Below are 17,828 nucleotides of genomic sequence, written 5' to 3' on the forward strand. Positions count from 1 at the left end.
CTCCTGTGAGACCTTAGAAAATTCTGATTCAGGGTTAATTTGGTAACGGAAATCATATCTCAAATTTTGGAACTAGATTTGGTGGCCATAAATCATAGCTCAATCTGCTTCAACTAATTTCAAATTGTCAGACCTTATAGAACAAGTCTAAAGCTTCATTTTTGTAATTGACAATTTTTTTTGTAAAAATTGAAGTTTTGGAGATATGCGTCTTTAAAGCTGGGGCGACTTTTGACCACCATCCCTCTCCCCTTTTTCTCGTGGCGCAGGGGTACACATTCTTTAAAGGCGCGTATCTCAAAAACCAAGAAAGCCACAGCAAAGTTTTCAACTACAAAAATATCTAAATTTAAATTTTACACATTTTCATAGTTAGCTACTTTTAGCTAGCTTCCCTGGCTCTTGAGCTATGCGCGCCATTAAAGATTGGAAGCGCCCCAGCAAAGTGGAGGGCCTCACTGGAGGCGGCTCACAGGCAACCTTTCTTTATAAGCGCGTATCTCGAGAACCAAGAGAGCCACAATAAACTTGTAAACTACAAAAATATGCAGAACTACATTTTACACATTTTTTTGTTCACAACTCTTTGCTAGCTTCTCTGGCTTTTGAGCTATGCGCATCTTTAACGGTCGCTTTGTCGGCGGACGCCAGGGCGTCTTATCTTTAAAGGCGCGTATCTCAAGAACCAAGAAAGTCACAAAAAAGTTGTCAACTACAAAATGTGAATTATTAAATTTTACACATTTTTGTAATTTACAACTTTTCTTTTACTTTCCTGGCTTTTGAGCTATGCGTCTTTAAAAAGCGCGCCGCCTAGATAAAGCCTACTTTCAAAGGCGCATATCTCAAAAACCAGTAAAGTTACAAAAAATACTCTAGTCTTGTTTTCTAGGTAAATTCAATCAGGCTCAAATTCAAGGATTTTTCTCTGAAAATCCGTTTAAGCGACCGTAGATCTCAAAGTACCGTAGACCTCTAAGTTTTTAGGTTCACTTTTAGCATGATTGGATTTCTTCTAGACCTTTTTTGGAGCCCAATAAAGTTAACGTATCCCTTTTCCACTAAATTGAAATGGCTAACTTTTTAGCTTGATTGGCAAATTTTATAGTTACCGTAATCCTTTATTTTTGAGTCCGCTCATTCAAACTTTCAGGTTGATTAAAAAAAAAACTACAGTACCCTTCATAAAACTAACCTTTGGGGACCATAAAAAAGCGCTCCTGACCCCTCTTGCTAACAGGATGAGTCTTTTTGTGCCCCCGTATGTCCTTAATCCGAGCCCCATCATTTCGTCATTTTTCTTGCTCTTCTTCTCCTTTTCATTTTCTGCTCCTCCCACTTCCTGCTCTCTCTCTCTCTCTCTTCTTCTGAGACTCCGCCCACTTTTTCGCGCGCCGTATTCTCCTCCTGTTATCTCCGTAGATGTGTAAAACAACACTCATGTATATATGAATATACTTAGAAGACGGGCGGCGGCACATATTTTTGCACCCGGCCTTGAATGTCTTCTCAATTTTGTAAGCTCGTTTGGCCAGAGATTAGAAATGGAATCCATTCTAGTCTTCTCTTTTTTATTGGGATTTCTTCGACCATTCTTTGAGCAGGTTACAGTACCAAAAGTTCTGAAACTATGAGAATCATTCTGATCTAGTTTTCTCCTAGTTTTTATGAATTTTGAGCTCATCTTCAAAGCGTTTAACATTTTATACTTCGAACTTCTAATTAAGACTCTTTTACTTGATTTGAGGTTTTTGGAAATTCCAATCGAATTATGGCTCATCGAAGATTAGGTTTTCAATTTTTCCAAAAAAATATATAGCTCTTGAACCTATCTACATTTTTGTATCTGAAAGTTATGGAGAGCTTTTTGAAGTTTCAAATATATCTGGAATCATAGTTCTTCAATAGATTTCAAACTTTCCGAACATATAAAACAAGTCCAAAGCTTCATTTTTGCTGTTGACACATTTTTTGTAACTGTAGTAGTTTTTGAGATATGCGCCTTTAAAGATTGGTCGCGCTCCAGAAAAGCGGAGGCGCACACACGCCCTTTGTTTGAACGTGCATATCTCAAAAACCAAGATAGCCACAGCAAGGTTTTCAACTACAAAAATATCTAAATTTAAATTTTACACATTTTCATAGTTAGCAACTTTATGCTAGCTTTCCTGGCTTTTGAGCTATGCGCCTTTAAAAATGAGTTCTCCTCTCCTCCAGCTACTTGAGGCCGGTTTTGAAAATTCATTTTTAGGCCTGAACCACTTGAGAGCTTTTATGGGAATTAAGCTTATTTCAAACCTAGTCATGTTTTATATCATTCTCATGCTCTTCTCATGATCTACATTTTCTATTAAAATGCATTCTAAAATTTTGAGTTTGAAATGATTTATGAGCCTATCAAGATAACCAAGTCGTATATCAGCTTAATCTTCTTTCTGTTCTACGTAGTCCATTCAAGTTCCGAAAATAGTTCCAGACCGTACCATATGGCTTCTTTTTCTTCTTTAATTTCCATTTTTAGATACCGTACCCCCCATCCCGGCTTCTAACGAACTGAAACCCCACCAAACACCACAAAACCGCCAACCGCCCTAATTCATTTAACATCTTCTCTTTTTTCTTGTCCTAATCTTCCAGCACGTCTTCTTGTTGTTCTTCGACGTTGTCCTCAAACGTCTTCTGTCGTCCCCTCATCTCCTTCGCCGTTTATTTACATTTGACACAAACATAGCGCCCTGTTTTGTTTCTTCTCTTTCTCCAGGCCTTATTGGATTTCCTCCTTTACGCTCTTCTGCTTCTTCTTCTCCGTTTTCTTCTAATTTCTTTACCAATTGCTGCTTCATCTCCCACCGTTATTCTCATCCCACGTCGTTTGCAGAAGACGTCGTCGTCGTCGTCGTGATGAGACGATGAATCGTGATGAAGATGATGATCGACGAGCAGTTTTGGAATTTCACGACGTCGTCTTCGACGGCGGCGATCACACCGCAGACGATTCTGTCGGCGGCCGCCAGGGGAACACATCTGGTAGATCAGTTTCCAGCACATGCCGAGATTTTTAGTGATGTCGAGAGACCGTTGGTGCAGGTAAGGGATCCAAGGATCCAGGATTCAAAATTGGGATCTTTTTAAGACTTCAGGAACCTTTAAAAAGGTCCGAACTGGATTTCTAAATTTTGGATTCTAAATTCTCAGCGATCACCTTGGTGGTCTTAATTGTACTCAATTAAATGAACCCCGAGAATAAATTGTTAATCACATTATCAGCAATATTTTATTAGTTGACAAATTTATAAAAGCTCTCAAAGGAGCCGAGATAATTGTGCTCAAACTCGAGGCAGGTTTGATGGTACTTCAAAATTTCCGAAACCGAATTAAGACTATAATCATTTAAAGCGCTTCTCATGCTAAACTTGAAGATTTAGATTTTATCCGATTTGAACAAGAACTGATTGAGTTATAACACTTTTAATTTTCAGACTGTGATCCTTGCGTCAGTGCTGCTATTGCTCATACTCTCCTGTTTCATTGGTAACCTATTTGTGATTTTGGCGATCATCATGGAAAGGGATTTGAGAGGACGACCACAGTATTATCTGATCTTCTCCTTGGCAGTTGCGGACTTGATTGTGAGTTTTTAAAAAATTGTTATGGACTAAAAATTGGTGAGTTTCAAGCTAAATGTAGCCGTTTTTTAGGCTAGATTAATTTAGTCGCCGTAAATTCTTTAATAGAATCCCAGTGCTCTTTGAGCTCATTTATCCCATTTCCTGTAACAGATATCAAAAAGGTGTCAAATGATAAATTATTTATCATATTATCAGCAATATTTTATCAATTGGCAAATTTTCGATATCTTTTATAGGAGTCGAGATAATTGAGCTCAAAGTGTGACAGTCTAACAAAACACCACCACCATAGAAAAAGGGGGAGGGAGAGGGGCTTATCACTTTGTACCTCATTATATCCGTCCCTGGAAGAGATTTCAAAATATTGTCAACTGATAAAATGTTTGTGATGTTATGATAAACATTTTATTAGTTTTGATATCTCTCATAGGAACCGAGATAATTGAGCTCAAAGTTCACTAATCCCTATGTGGGCTTCTATTACGGTAATTTCGCATTCATTATGATTCTAATTAGGTTAGGTTGCGATCAGTTGAAGTCCTAATGTTAGAGATTTTGAGCAACTTTTATGCTTTTCCTCCCAATTTTCGTCTCCTGATTCTTCCGAAATTCTGACCAAACTCGATCATTTTTCAATCCAAAAATCAGTCGTTTTTAGACCAAAATACACCAAATTTAGTGGCGATTTTTGAGCGGAAGTTTCCAAAAAAAAACGCTAGAAATTCGCTCTAATCAAATTTCTCAAGTGCACACACAGATACTTGAAATCGAATTGAAAAATTCCTGTGGGGGCTAGAGGAGAGAATCACATGCTGTGATGCTTTAAGAAACTTTCTCTTCTCAGTATATTGCTCAGTGAAAAGTCATCCAAATTCAATTTTGGGTGCAACACCCCATGTAGCTCTCTTTTTGCTCTTCTGAGCCTGATCCGAAAAAAGAGGAGGAGAAAAATCTGAAGAAGGAGAAGGAGAAGGGACCTCTGAAATTTCTCTGCTTTGGTTCCGGGGACACTGGAAGAGCAACAACAGGAAGTGGGAGGCTCAATGAGCACTTTTTCTTCATTTTTAAAATCATTCACACGTCACTTTTAGGATCTTAAATTGAGCTGAAAAGAACTGAGGATTGAAAGAATAAGTTTATAAGCTAGCTTAAAACTAGCTTAAGCTAACTTTGAGCTTCAATATGAGTCTAAGCAAGCCATGGACGCTGAAATTTTGGATTTTTGGATAGCACCTTTGAATTTGACTCTAAGAGTTTGGGATCTTTGAAAACTTTAAATTTACTGAAAAGCTCTAATTCTGCTGAACTCAAAAATAATAAATTCAATCCTCCAAAGCAAAAATGAACCAAGTTATAGCGATTTTCGTATAGCAGCCTTTTTAATTGAGTTTTGCTTAATTTTTTTCTAAAATTATGGCCATATTTATACTCATTTTGAAGCTCTAAAAGGACTAAATTTGCTGTCACAACGCTGAAATTTAAATTCGGGTACTGCTAGGATTGAAATGAGCCTTGTTATGTTGGTCTTATTGAAACCCAGGCACCGTTGAACCTGTAAAATAAGGGCCCCCTGACTTTTGACTTCGAGATAATTTATCTCGGTTTCTGTCAAAGATATGAAAAAGTTGTCAACTGTAAAATTGTTTATCATAATATCACCAATATTTTATCAGTTGACAAAAATTTAGATATATTTTGAAGGATAACTGAGTTCAAACTTGACAGTGTGAGGTACTTCTACTACAGGTATTACTCATTTTGAAGCCCTAATCTTCCAAAATTTGTAATTTTGACTTTCTGTCTACTCCCAGAAAAAAGTTCAAAATGAACTCCATTCAATTTTCTTTTTTTTTTCTTTTTTTTTCCAAAAAATGGGAAAAATGGAAGTATTGAACATGACACATTCCAACAGAAAAAGAGAGCGGAGGAGTTGTTGGTTTTTGTACAAAGACCAAAAAACACATTTTTAGAATTCTTGAAAAAAATAATTCTGGGTACCATAGTTCTAGATTTGGGTACCATAAGCCTAAATTTAGGTATCATAATTCTAGATTTGGGTGCCATAATTCCAGTTTTGAGAATGATAATTTCAGACTTGGGTACCATAATTCTAATTTGGGTACCATAATCGTAGGTCTTCTGACCACGACTCCTAAAATCTGAATTTTCAAAATTTAGAATCCTAAAAAATCCTATTCTGCAAATTCGGATCTCCAATTTTTGGCCATTTCTCTTCTGCGTGATTTCATAGGGTGCAAAACATAGATTCTCCATCGAGACCCCGATCGAAATTGGCATCATTTGAAGAGAATCTTCGGCAAAACATGATGTATTGGTTATTCGGAAATTCTGAATGAAAAAAAGATTTAGATACTTTTGAGGAAGTTTTTCTTCAAACAAAAAAAATTGTGTGGGGGATGTGATCCAAAATAATTTGAAAATCTTAATTTGGAATCGAATAATCTGAAAATAGAAAAAGGAATTCTGAAAATAAGATTTTTGACGGAGGAGGAAGAAGGATGAGCTGGGGAAAAGGGAAGAGTGTCAATTCCGGTGTGGAAGTGCTGAAATTAGAGATTTTCATTTTCCGATCTGGGTTTGAAGGAACTTGAAATTTTGGAAATTCAGAAATTCAGAATTTCAGAATTTCAGAATTTCAGGAGTTCCAAAGTTCAGAAGTTCAGAAATTAAGAAATTAAGAAATTCAGAAATTCGGAAATTTAGAATTTCAGAATTTCAGAATTTCAGAATTTCAGAATTTCAGAATTTCAGAATTTCAGAATTTTAGAATTTCAGAAATTTAGAAATTTAGAAATTCAGAAACTTCAGAATTTCAGAATTTCAGAATTTCTGAAAATTAGAAATTTAGAAATTCAGAAACTCAGAAATTCGGAAATTCAGAAATTCAGAAATTCAGAAATTCAGAAATTCAGAAATTCAGAAATTCAGAAATTCAGAAATTCAGAAATTCAGAAATTCAGAAATTCAGAAATTCAGAAATTCAGAAATTCAGAAATTCAGAAATTCAGAAATTCAGAAATGCATAAATTCAGAAATTCAGAAATTCAGAATGCATAAATTCAGAAATTCAGAAATTCCGAAATTCAGAAACTCAGAAATTCAGAAACTCAGAAATTCAGAAATTCAGAAATTCGGAAATTCAGAAATTCAGAAATTCGGAAATTCAGAAATTCAGAAATTCAAAAAAAAAAGAATCTAATAATCTAAGAATCTAAGAATTCTAAGATTCAGAAATTCAGAAATTCTGAAATTCTGAAATTCTGAAATTCAGAAATTCAGAAATGCATAAATTAAGAAATTCAGAAATTCGGAAATTTAGAATTTCAGAATTTCAGAATTTCAGAATTTCAGAATTTCAGCATTTCAGAATTTTAGAATTTCAGAAATTTAGAAATTTAGAAATTCAGAAACTTCAGAATTTCAGAATTTCAGAATTTCTGAAAATTAGAAATTTAGAAATTCAGAAACTCAGAAATTCGGAAATTCAGAAATTCAGAAATTCAGAAATTCAGAAATTCAGAAATTCAGAAATTCAGAAATTCAGAAATTCAGAAATTCAGAAATTCAGAAATTCAGAAATTCAGAAATTCAGAAATTCAGAAATTCAGAAATTCAGAAATTCAGAAATTCAGAAATGCATAAATTCAGAAATTCAGAAATTCAGAAATGCATAAATTCAGAAATTCAGAAATTCCGAAATTCAGAAACTCAGAAATTCAGAAACTCAGAAATTCAGAAATTCAGAAATTTGGAAATTCAGAAATTCAGAAATTCGGAAATTCAGAAATTCAGAAATTCAAAAAAAAAAGAATCTAATAATCTAAGAATCTAAGAATTCTAAGATTCAGAAATTCAGAAATTAAGAAATTCAGAAATTCAGAAATTCTGAAATTCTGAAATTCTGAAATTCAGAAATTCAGAAATGCATAAATTCAGAAATTCAGAAATTCAGAAATGCATAAATTCAGAAATTCAGAAATTCCGAAGTTCAGAAACTCAGAAATTCAGAAACTCAGAAATTCAGAAATTCAGAAATTCGGAAATTCAGAAATTCAGAAATTCGGAAATTCAGAAATTCAGAAATTCAGAAGATTTGAAATTCAGAAATTCAGAAATTCAGAAATTTAGAAATTCAGAAACTCAGAAATTCAGAAATTCAGAAATTCAGAAATTCAGAAATTCAGAAATTCAGAAATTCAGAAATTCAGAAATTCAGAAACTCAAAAAAAAAAGAATCTAATAATCTAAGAATCTAAGAATTCTAAGATTCAGAAATTCAGAAATTAAGAAATTCAGAAATTCAGAAATTCTGAAATTCTGAAATTCTGAAATTCTGAAATTCTGAAATTCTGAAATTCGAAAAAAAGAATCTAAGAATCTAAGAATTCTAAGAATTCTAAGATTCTGAAATTCCGACATTTTACGGAATTTTAGAAAAACGTTTTAAAAAAAAGTGTTTTATTTTTCAGGTCGGCATGATTGTAACACCCCTTGGCGCCTGGTTCACCGTAACCGGCTCCTGGAACCTTGGAGTCGTCGTCTGTGACTTCTGGATCTCCGTTGACGTCCTCGTCTGCACTGCATCGATTCTCCATCTGGTGGCGATTGCTCTGGATAGATATTGGTCCATCACAGACATTTGTTATGTACAGAATAGGACGCCCAAACGGATTACATGCATGTTGGCTATCATTTGGTTTGTTTCATTGCTCATCTCGTTGGCTCCGTTTGCTGGATGGAAGGATGAAGGGTTTAGTGACAGGTAAGGGTGATTTTTGGAATTATTCAATTAAAAAAAAAGTGAATGAATCAGTTCTGGCTTGTTGAGAGCTTTGAAATTAGAATACCGTAAATTCTCCAATAACACTTTGTATGTGCACTTTGAGCTCAATTATCTCGGTTCCTATAAAAGATATCAAACATCTATCAACTGATTAAATGTTTATCATAATATCAGCTATATTTTATCAGTTGACAAAATTTTGATAATTTTTTGAAGGAACCGTGATAATCAAGCTCAAAAGGGCACATGAGCTTCTATTGGAGAATTTACGGTACAAACGTCTCGAGTCTTGAAATTTGAATTTTTCAAATTATTGGAGTTTGTATTCATTCTAAAGCTCTGAATCTACAAAATTCAAAAACCTTGCCCAATTAATGACCAAAACCATTTTCAGAGTACTCAAACAACACGTGTGCTTGATAAGTCAACAAATCAGTTATCAGGTTTGCTTTCTTTTTGAAAAAAAACGCACTGAAACTTATTCCGGAACTATAGTGCTCTGAAAATCTGAAAATCTCGAAAATATGCCGGATTTCCTGTCATCATTTTCACATTTAAAAGAAATCCTATGATTCAGATTATAGCCTTCAAAGTTTGAGCAAAAAGAATTCTGAAAAAAAAATAAGGGGAACATTTATAAATCAAAAAATAGCCAAAAATTGGTCCCGCTGGGGTAATAATATCGGGAAAATGGAACTCTTTTTTTGGGGGCAAAAAAGCATTTTTGGTTGAAAAAAGTTTTCCTGGTTTCTGAAGTTTCAAAGTTTGCAAAGTTCAAAGGGAATAAGAATTGAGGAAAGTAGGAATCCTAATAATTTCAAAATCAAAAAAAAATCTTACGGATCCAAGAGTCCTCTAAACCCTCGGAATCCTAAGAATCCTAAAATTTCCAGGTCTTCTCAACAGCGACCGCCTTCTACATCCCTCTGATCGCGATCGTTGTGATTTACTGGAAAATCATGAGAGCTGCCAAAAAGAGATTCAAGCGAGAACGGGACCGACGTACAGTAATCCGACCACCTCCAGATGCAATAGACGAAAAGAAGGCGATGATGCCGAAAAAGAGCAAAAAGTGTCCATTGCCACCAGCAGTCGTGATTTCTGATATTCAGAATAATGGAGGAGCAGCCAAGAATAATTCTATCAAGGTTTGTGATTTTATCTGTTCTTTTTTAACTCTCGAATCTTCCAGAATCCACCACGACACCACGAATCCAGCTCATCAGCTTCTGAAGAGGAACGAACGATGACGATGACGAATGTGAATGGTGATGCTGCGACACAAGAAACGAAAATCGATGGGGAAGATGGGCGGAACAAAGCGGGAATCATTAAACGAAGGAGACGAACGAAAGAATCGAATGAGATGAAACGAGAGAGAAAAGCATGGAGGACATTGGCTATTATTACGGGTAAAGATTTTTTTTCAAACCGTCAACTTTATACCTTTATATTTCGGTTCCTGTAAGAGATATCAAAAAGTGGTCAACTGATAAAATGTTTATCATATTATCAGCAATATTTTATTAATTGACTACTTTTTAATAGCTCTCTCGGGAACCGAGATATGTTAGCTCAGGGTTGAGTGGCGTTTTACTGTGTAGTGTTTACGGTAAATTAGCCCGAAAAGTTTGAAAGCTCACAACTCGCTTAAAAATCAATGTTTTAATAGAATTAATTGGAAAATATAGAACTTGAAAGGCCCTACAAAATAGTTATTGTAACTTTATATTTGTGGTTCTTTTCGGGGACTTGTCAACTCCAGTTTTCTGTGCGCCCTGTATCAACCCCGATAATTAGGACCTTACATTCAAACGCTTGTAACTTACTTAAAAATTTGTAATTTTAAGTATTTTTAACTGTAATGGATAGAGCTTGAATAGAGCTTAAAAATGATATAAAATTTGATTGCTTTTGTTCATTGATAACCTGAAAAAGCCTAATCAACACTGACGGCCTACCTTTTTTCGGAGTACGCTAACTTCAAGCGCTTGTAACTCGCGTCAAAGTTAGGATTTCTAACTAAACTAAAATGGAAGTTATAGAAAAAGATTAGGGCTTTAAAACCTCATAAAATAGAATTATTCTTGTTCATTAATCATCTGGAAAAGCCACCAAATCTGATGGTTTTCCTTTTTTGAGTATTCTAACTTCCCCCCCCCCCTTTGCAACTTTCTTCAAAATTAGAATTTTGATTAAAGTAAAGGGAAATTGTAGAATTAAAATAGGGCTTCAAAACCATATATTGCTCAATAGGTCAATATTCAAGTAACCGTTTTAAGGAACCTTCGTCGCTTGCTGGACCCCATTCTTCCTTGTCTCCATCTATCGCCCCATCTGTGGTTGTCAAATCTCACCGGTACTAGAGCAGGTCACACTGTGGTTAGGTAAGCCACTTAATTACCCTTAATTACCCTAATCAATTAACTATTTTTTTCCAGGATACCTAAACTCGGCACTAAATCCAGTCATCTATACAGTCTTCTCCCAAGACTTCCGTGCGGCGTTCAAACGAATCATCAAACGGATATGTCTGATTCATGACTATTAATTTTTTCGGAACTTTTTTGTATTATATATCATTCCTCTTTTCTCTCCCCACACAAAGACTCTCTTCTTCTCCTCGCACGTATTGATCAGTTACGGGTCTTTATTTCCATGTTCTATCCTGGTGTTCCATAAGAAAACCCGAGTTTTTTTTCCTCTTTTCCTCTAAAATAAAATAGTAATTGTTCGAAAACTTTGTTATTGTTCTATACCCTCGAAATCCTCTAAATCCGCCAAAATCGGCTTAACAGAAGATCCAAAACAGATGACGTTGTCTGACATGGCATTGGTGGTATAAAAATAGGACACTGGGAACCGGGGAAACAATTTAACTACCTCTAAAAATGAACAAGTTATGCTTAATTTCCTCTATTTTGGTGGCTTCGATAGTTCTAGCTTTTCCGGGAGGACATGAAAAGGAACCAATGGAAGGTAAGGATCATTTGAAATGAAATAAAAAGATGATTAGCCTCAAAGAAACTGTCCTATCATTGACCCAAAGAACTCCTTCCTTAATTTTCGGGAGTCATAATTTTAAGCCTAATTATCTCAGTTCCTAATTAAGATATTACAACAAAATTAACAAACAAAGTATAGAAGATGAAATTTCTCACATTTTATCAATTCACAACGTTTTGATAGCTAAACTAGGAATGGAGATAATTAGCATCAAAGTAATGGTTCCGAAAACCCTTCCCTTCTTTTCTAGGGTCCTAACTGAAACGCTAATTATCTCAGTTCCTAATTGAGATCTCAAAAAATAGTTAATTAAAAACAAATAGACCATAAAATTACATCTATTTCACTAATTGATAATTTTATGAAAGCTAAACTAGGAATGGATATAATCAGTCTCAAAGTAATGGTACTGAAGACACCTTCCCCTTTTTTTCAGAATCCAAACTTCAACCCTAATTATCTCAATTTCTAATTAAGATATCAAAAATTAGTCAACTGAAAAAATGTAGAACATAAAACTTCCCACATTTTGTCCATTGACAATTTTTTGATAGCTAAACTAGGAGGTGAGGTACTTTGCGTCAAAATTTCAATTCCAGGCGGTCCGATGAACATGACCGATGACGATCTACCAATGAACATGACTCATAAAGGACCATGGAAGCATCATGGCCAAGGATCTGCGGATGACAAAAATTTAAAGGAGAAACCAGAAAAACCAGAAAAACCAGAAAACCCGACTCATGTTCCAGCTGACCGAAAACGTCGTGGAATCTATGACGATGCTAAACAAGCCGGTCAAAGTGCAGTTCGATCGGTGGAGAGTGTCGGTGGAAAAGTTATGGATACAGTAGAAGGGGCAGCGGATACAGGTATGGTACAAAAATCAAGACTCTAGCTGGAAAATGAACTTTTCAGTATGGTCAACTGGTGAAAACGCTATGGATCATGTCAAAACTGGAGCTTCAGACGTCGTCGATAAAGTCAAAGAAGTGATTTAATTTTTTATATCATTCTTATCAGTTTTCAATGAATTTCTTCACCTTGACAATCAAAATGAAAAGAAAATTGAATTTTAAAATATTTATTTTTTTAGTTTCCAAAAGTTTACTGATTAGCCAGACTATTTCTAGTCTGTTGATCTCTTTCGCCACGTAGAGGCAATAGCTTGCGTACTGTTATGCACTTGCACCGCTTATCTTACACAGTGGGGGGTTTTGGGGGGTCTTTTACAGGTAAACAAGTCTCTCTGGTTAGGACGTTGGATCGGTCTCGACTGACCTCGGATACACTGTCAACATAGCCCATTAGCAGATTATCTTGGTATTTTGCTGGTGTTATTCCACTGCTATTCTCTTTCCACCTGCTCCATCCATACCCATTTTCTCACCTTGCAACGGTTTCCATGGCTACCCTAATCCTCTGCCATTTGTCTTCTCCTCCCCTTCCTGATTTCCAAATTTCCCGTCTTAATTTCTCTATCTCAGCATCTCTAGTTCTATCTGCGTCTTAAGCTCTCCCCCCGTTTCCTCCAAGACACACCTCCTAGAATTTCATTCATTCGTTATTCCCTTACTCACCCCTCATGGCGGAATGTGCCTGCCTAAAACTCCCTTGATTTTTATAGGTATTATTTCCCCTAGTTAATCTTGTTATTCTTGACATTGCAATTTATATTCTCTATACTAGATAAGAAATTTTGGAATCGATTTTTGAAATTGTAAGTTTTTTAAAGCTTTTTTTTTAATTTGAAATTTCTGGAGTTGCATCGGAATATGGTTAAAGGTGGGGGGACATGAAAAAAATAATGTTCTCGAAATTCCGTTCAAAGATGCCCCTCGAGGAGTTGAACCTATGGGGATTGAGGGTGCGGCGCCGCTACCGACTGAGCCACGCGGGCAAAGAGAAAGGGCACGTCCGATTGCATACATAAAGGCGAGGACGACAGCTGTACGCAGAGTGACATTAAGCGTTGTACACGGTAGAATGCATACTCTAGCTACAAAAAAACTACGAAAAATCTCCTGTCCCCCCACCTTTAAAAGCAGGTCACAATAAGCTAAATCATTATTGGTTTTTTAATTTTCTTTAACAAGATGAAACAGAAAAAATGACGTCATCATAAACACTCTTACACTTTAAGCTTAATCATCTCGCAGTTGAGAGTTTCCTGGTATCTTTCATAGCAACCGAGATAATTGACCTCAACGTCTAGGAAGACCCCCCCCCCCCCTTCAAGGGGGCGCGCGGGACACCATAGCTTTGCACCTTATTACCTCCGTTCCTAAGAGAGATATCAAAAAGTGGTCAACTAAGGAAATGTGTAAAATTTCACAAGAAACATTTAACTAATTGACCATTTTTAGATAGCATTTCTGGGAAATGAGATAATTGGAAGCCAATGGATCGAGCACCGCAAGCAAAACGGATGGGAAATCGGAAAGCGGCTTGAAATATATTATGCCAATGACTGGATGCAGTATATGATGATATATACTCAAGAAGCGAAAGAAATACAAACGGAACGTAAGTGAAATACTTTTGAGTTTATAAAATTGATACTTTTCAGAGCAGCATTCATGGATATTCCAGATGGAACAATCGCACTGGACAAATAACAGGTACTAACTTTTCAGACCTAACTTATCTCAGTTTCTGTCAAAGATACAAAAAAGATATCAACTGACGAAATGTTTATCATAATATCACCAATATTTTATCAGTTGAAAAATTTTCGGAATCTCTCATAGGAACCGAGATAAATGAGCTCAAACTTAAAACGTTTAACTGTATATCTTTTTCAGAAACCATCCAAAATCCGAATACTGGGTCACACCAGGAGAAAATGGTGTACGTCGAAGAGGCAATTTATATAAAAAATTTTTGTAATTTTTGTCAACACCTTTTATCAAAAATAAATTATTCAATTTCTCTAAATCTGTTGATTTCTGATCTATGTATATGAAAATCGCTCTGTGTTCTACAGTTCGTTCGAACAGACAAATCGGGCACAAATTCGGTTTTTGGGCCATTTTAGCATGATGGCCTAACTTTGAGTTTTCTAGGCCACCATGTTAAATGACCTAAGTATGGCTCGGTGGGTTTTCTAGAGGATGTTAGTGGCCTAACTTTTGCAAACTGAGTTTTCTAGGCCACCAAGTTCATCTTTACCGACCTAGAAATGGCCAAGGGCGTTTCCTAGGCAAATTTAACATGGTGGCCTAACTTTCACAAGTTCTCTTTTCTAGGCCAGCTCTTTTTTATCATCAATCAATTTAAAAATCAAATCTTTATTCAGTAATCAGTTCTCCATAAATTTCTTCTCCATAAACTCGATGTCCACATAATGAAGTGACGTGGCAGTTGCCATAAGCCAAAAAATGAGCACGATGAAGAAGGAGAGGAATACAATGTAGTAGGAGAGACGGATCTGGAATCTTTTAATATAAAATTCTTCAAAAAAAAACAATTTTCGAATTCTGGGAACCCCAAAATCACACTTTTTCCAAAAATTTGCTCTTTTGGCTCAGTGGATTTGCCCACTACCAATCTGATGACCCGGGTTCGAGTCCACTCGATGGCAAATTTTTTTATTTTTGTCTAGATCTTCTGGAAGCCCTTGAAAAGTTCTAGAAGTCTTTAGAATCTCAGAAATCAGAACTTACAAAGCACACAATCGGCGACCACGTCTTCTCCGGATCCTTCTGATTCTCGGCGTCCGAACCTGATGGGGATTGAGCAACGGCTGGTGATTTGGTAGGACTCTTTATTTTGTCATCTCGATTACTGTCGTCTTTGGAAGATTCTGGATATTCTTCTTCTTTTTGACGGTGGTGGCGGTGGTTGTTCTTTTCCTTATCGTGGTGGTGTCGGTGCGCCTAAAAGAGGAGCATAAGTCAGGAAGGAGCAAAGATACAAAAGAGTTGAAAAGAGATAAAATGTGTAAAGTTTTAAGACTAACATTTTACTAGTTGACAAAAGTTTGGTATCTTTCATTGGAACTGAGATAATTCAGCTCATAGTGAGACAGTCTGCCAAGATCCCTCACCATAAAGGAAAAGGAGGGAGGGCGCAATCCATAACTTTGTACCTTGTTATCTCCGTCCCTAAAGAAAATACCAAAAAGTGATCAACTACAAAAATGTGTAAAATTTTAAAACCAACATTTTTTCAGTTGTCAAAAATTTGATATCTTACTTGGCTCAGGAGATACAGCGTCTAGAAAACAAAGATGCCCTAAATCTAGTAGCCTCTCCTAATCTTTCTAAAAACCTCCCTCTCAAGAAGGAAAGTCGCGCATTTTCAGACTTTTCTAGGTCAAAATTTTACGACCTTCTTATTTTTCAAATTTTCACCCTTGTCCCTATCTTACTTTCGGAGATACAGGCGGTGAAACTGCTTTCTTCGGTGAGAACACTGGTGGTGGTGGTGGTTGTGCCTTGGGTGATGCGGCCTTGGGTGGTGTTCTTGGGGGTGTTTGTGGTTGAGCGAATTTTGCATAAATGTTGTTTTGAGGCTTGTTTTTACGCTCTCTTAATGGACTTCGAATAGCTACATCCGATGATAATTCTCCACTTGGACGCTTCATTCCGGGACGGGGTTGACGTTGGGGTGGGAGTGGAGGCGGAGGAGGTGGAGGAAGAGGATGGGGTGCTGGGATCTGGAATAAGTCGCTTCATAGCCGTGACTTTGAATTGAAAATAATTGCAACAGATAGTGGTTGAAAAGGACTCCAAAATCATATAAATCGTTCAAAATTTTCGATTTTCGGAAACATGAGAAAAATGTGTTTTGGAAGTCCACAGATTTTTGTAGCTGAAAATTGAGCACTAATAGTTAAGGCATCATTTTTAAACAGCGAAACATCAGAAAAGCAAGTATTTTATATAGTTTTGTAGAGTTTAAAAATAGCTACAAAATAGTATATGAATTGATAAATTTGGAACTTGAAATTTCGGCAAAAAAAGATCACAAATCGAGGAACAAGAAATGAGCACCAATTTTTGGGTCCTCAATTTTTGAGCCGATTTTTTCGGAATTTTCAAAAATCAAAATAATTGAATTTTATATCGTTTTGTAGCTCTTTTTAAGCTCTACAAAATTATATAAATTTTAGCTGATTTCAAACTTTTGAAGCTTAAAGATCATGCCTAAAATTCCTGCCTAACTACAAGTGCTAAATTTTCAGTTCCCCAATTTTCGAGCAATTTTTAGGAAGCTTCGAAAATTCTCAACTTTGTCAAATTTGATACCACTTTGTAGCTCATTTCAAATTCGACAAAATTTCATAAAATTTGTCTAATTTTTAATGTGTTTAGAGTTTCCTAACACCTTTTCCAAAAACACCAATTTTAAGAGACCGTTTTTTTTTGCTCCCAAATTTTTGATCGATTTTTCTGAATGTTTCAAAAATTCAAAATTATAAAAATTTTATAGCAAATTGTAGCTCGTTTCAAGCTCTACAAGTTAACATAAAACTCAGTAGCTTTTGAATTTTTTGATGCCCAACATTGGGTCTCTAAACTATTAGTGCCTAATTTCCACTCAAAAAAATTTTCGACTTTTTCAAACACTTGTTTTCTATGTTTCCGAGAATCGAAAGTTTGAATATTATATATAAATTTGTAGCTCTTTTCAAGCTCTACAAATTGTTATAAAATTTAGATAGCTTCGAATTTTCGACCGCTCGAAAATGAGGTCTTAACAACTAGTGCTCAACTTGCAGCAATAAAGAACTTCGGAATTTTTGAACTCGAATTTTTCATGTTTCCTAAAATCGAAAATTCGAAAAATCACATATCAATCTGTAGCTCTTTTCAAGCTCTGCAAAATGATATAAAATTCAGCCGTTCTCGAAGTCTCCTTAACCATCAGTACCCATTTTTCCGCACTTTCAATGTCCAATTTTCTCTTTTCAAGCTCTTTCTCACCTGAGAATTGCCATTTTGTGGTGTCTGTAAATCGGTGAGATTCATGTACGTCTCCCCGCCATGATCCTTTTTTGCAGCCGCCACATCGGCCAAATTGATGTAATTTTCAGCCACTAAAGTTTAAAAAAAGCTAGAAATCGATAATTTTGAAAACTTGCTTTTCGAAAATTTCCAATTGTGAAAGCGCTAATTCCGCTGTAGAAAATACAAATTAAGTCGGTTTTTCATTTTTCAGAGGGGCGATTTTTCGATTTCAATCCATTTTTTTTTCTAATTTTCGTGGATTTTAAAAAAAAATTTTCCTCTAAAAAGCGAGAATTTATCTGGAATTTTAGCAAAGAAAAAATTAGTAAAATACCGTAAAACCTCTAATAGAACGACACCCGGATCGTCCACTTTGAGCCTATATATCTCATTTTCTGTGAAAGATATCAAAAAGTGGCTAACTAGTAAAATGGG

General features: G+C 35.7%; 3 protein-coding genes across 3 annotated transcripts; 2 read left to right on the forward strand and 1 right to left on the reverse strand.

The window, feature by feature from the left end:
- Positions 1-2,928: 2,928 nt before the first annotated feature.
- Positions 2,929-10,984, forward strand: Cbr-ser-4 (the record flags this gene model as incomplete). Its single annotated transcript, XM_002642801.1, has 8 exons — positions 2,929-3,087; positions 3,480-3,629; positions 8,120-8,412; positions 8,828-8,876; positions 9,327-9,581; positions 9,626-9,845; positions 10,716-10,820; positions 10,875-10,984. The coding sequence occupies 8 exons, from the start codon at positions 2,929-2,931 to the stop codon at positions 10,982-10,984; spliced, it is 1,341 nt and encodes a 446-aa protein (XP_002642847.1).
- Positions 10,985-12,052: 1,068 nt separating this feature from the next.
- CBG26094 lies at positions 12,053-12,440 on the forward strand (the record flags this gene model as incomplete). The annotated part of the gene is made up of 2 exons (XM_045243345.1): positions 12,053-12,311; positions 12,358-12,440. The coding sequence occupies 2 exons, from the start codon at positions 12,053-12,055 to the stop codon at positions 12,438-12,440; spliced, it is 342 nt and encodes a 113-aa protein (XP_045099644.1).
- A 2,300-nt stretch (positions 12,441-14,740) lies between these two features.
- On the reverse strand, positions 14,741-16,027 carry CBG26095 (the record flags this gene model as incomplete). Its single annotated transcript, XM_045243346.1, has 3 exons — positions 14,741-14,869; positions 15,105-15,317; positions 15,812-16,027. 3 exons carry the CDS (start codon positions 16,025-16,027, stop codon positions 14,741-14,743), a joined length of 558 nt encoding a protein of 185 aa, XP_045099645.1.
- Between the last annotated feature and the right edge of the window lie 1,801 nt (positions 16,028-17,828).

This window comes from Caenorhabditis briggsae (assembly GCF_000004555.2).
Source record: "Caenorhabditis briggsae complete genome, chrIII, whole genome shotgun sequence".
NCBI classification, from domain to species: Eukaryota; Metazoa; Nematoda; class Chromadorea; order Rhabditida; family Rhabditidae; genus Caenorhabditis; species Caenorhabditis briggsae.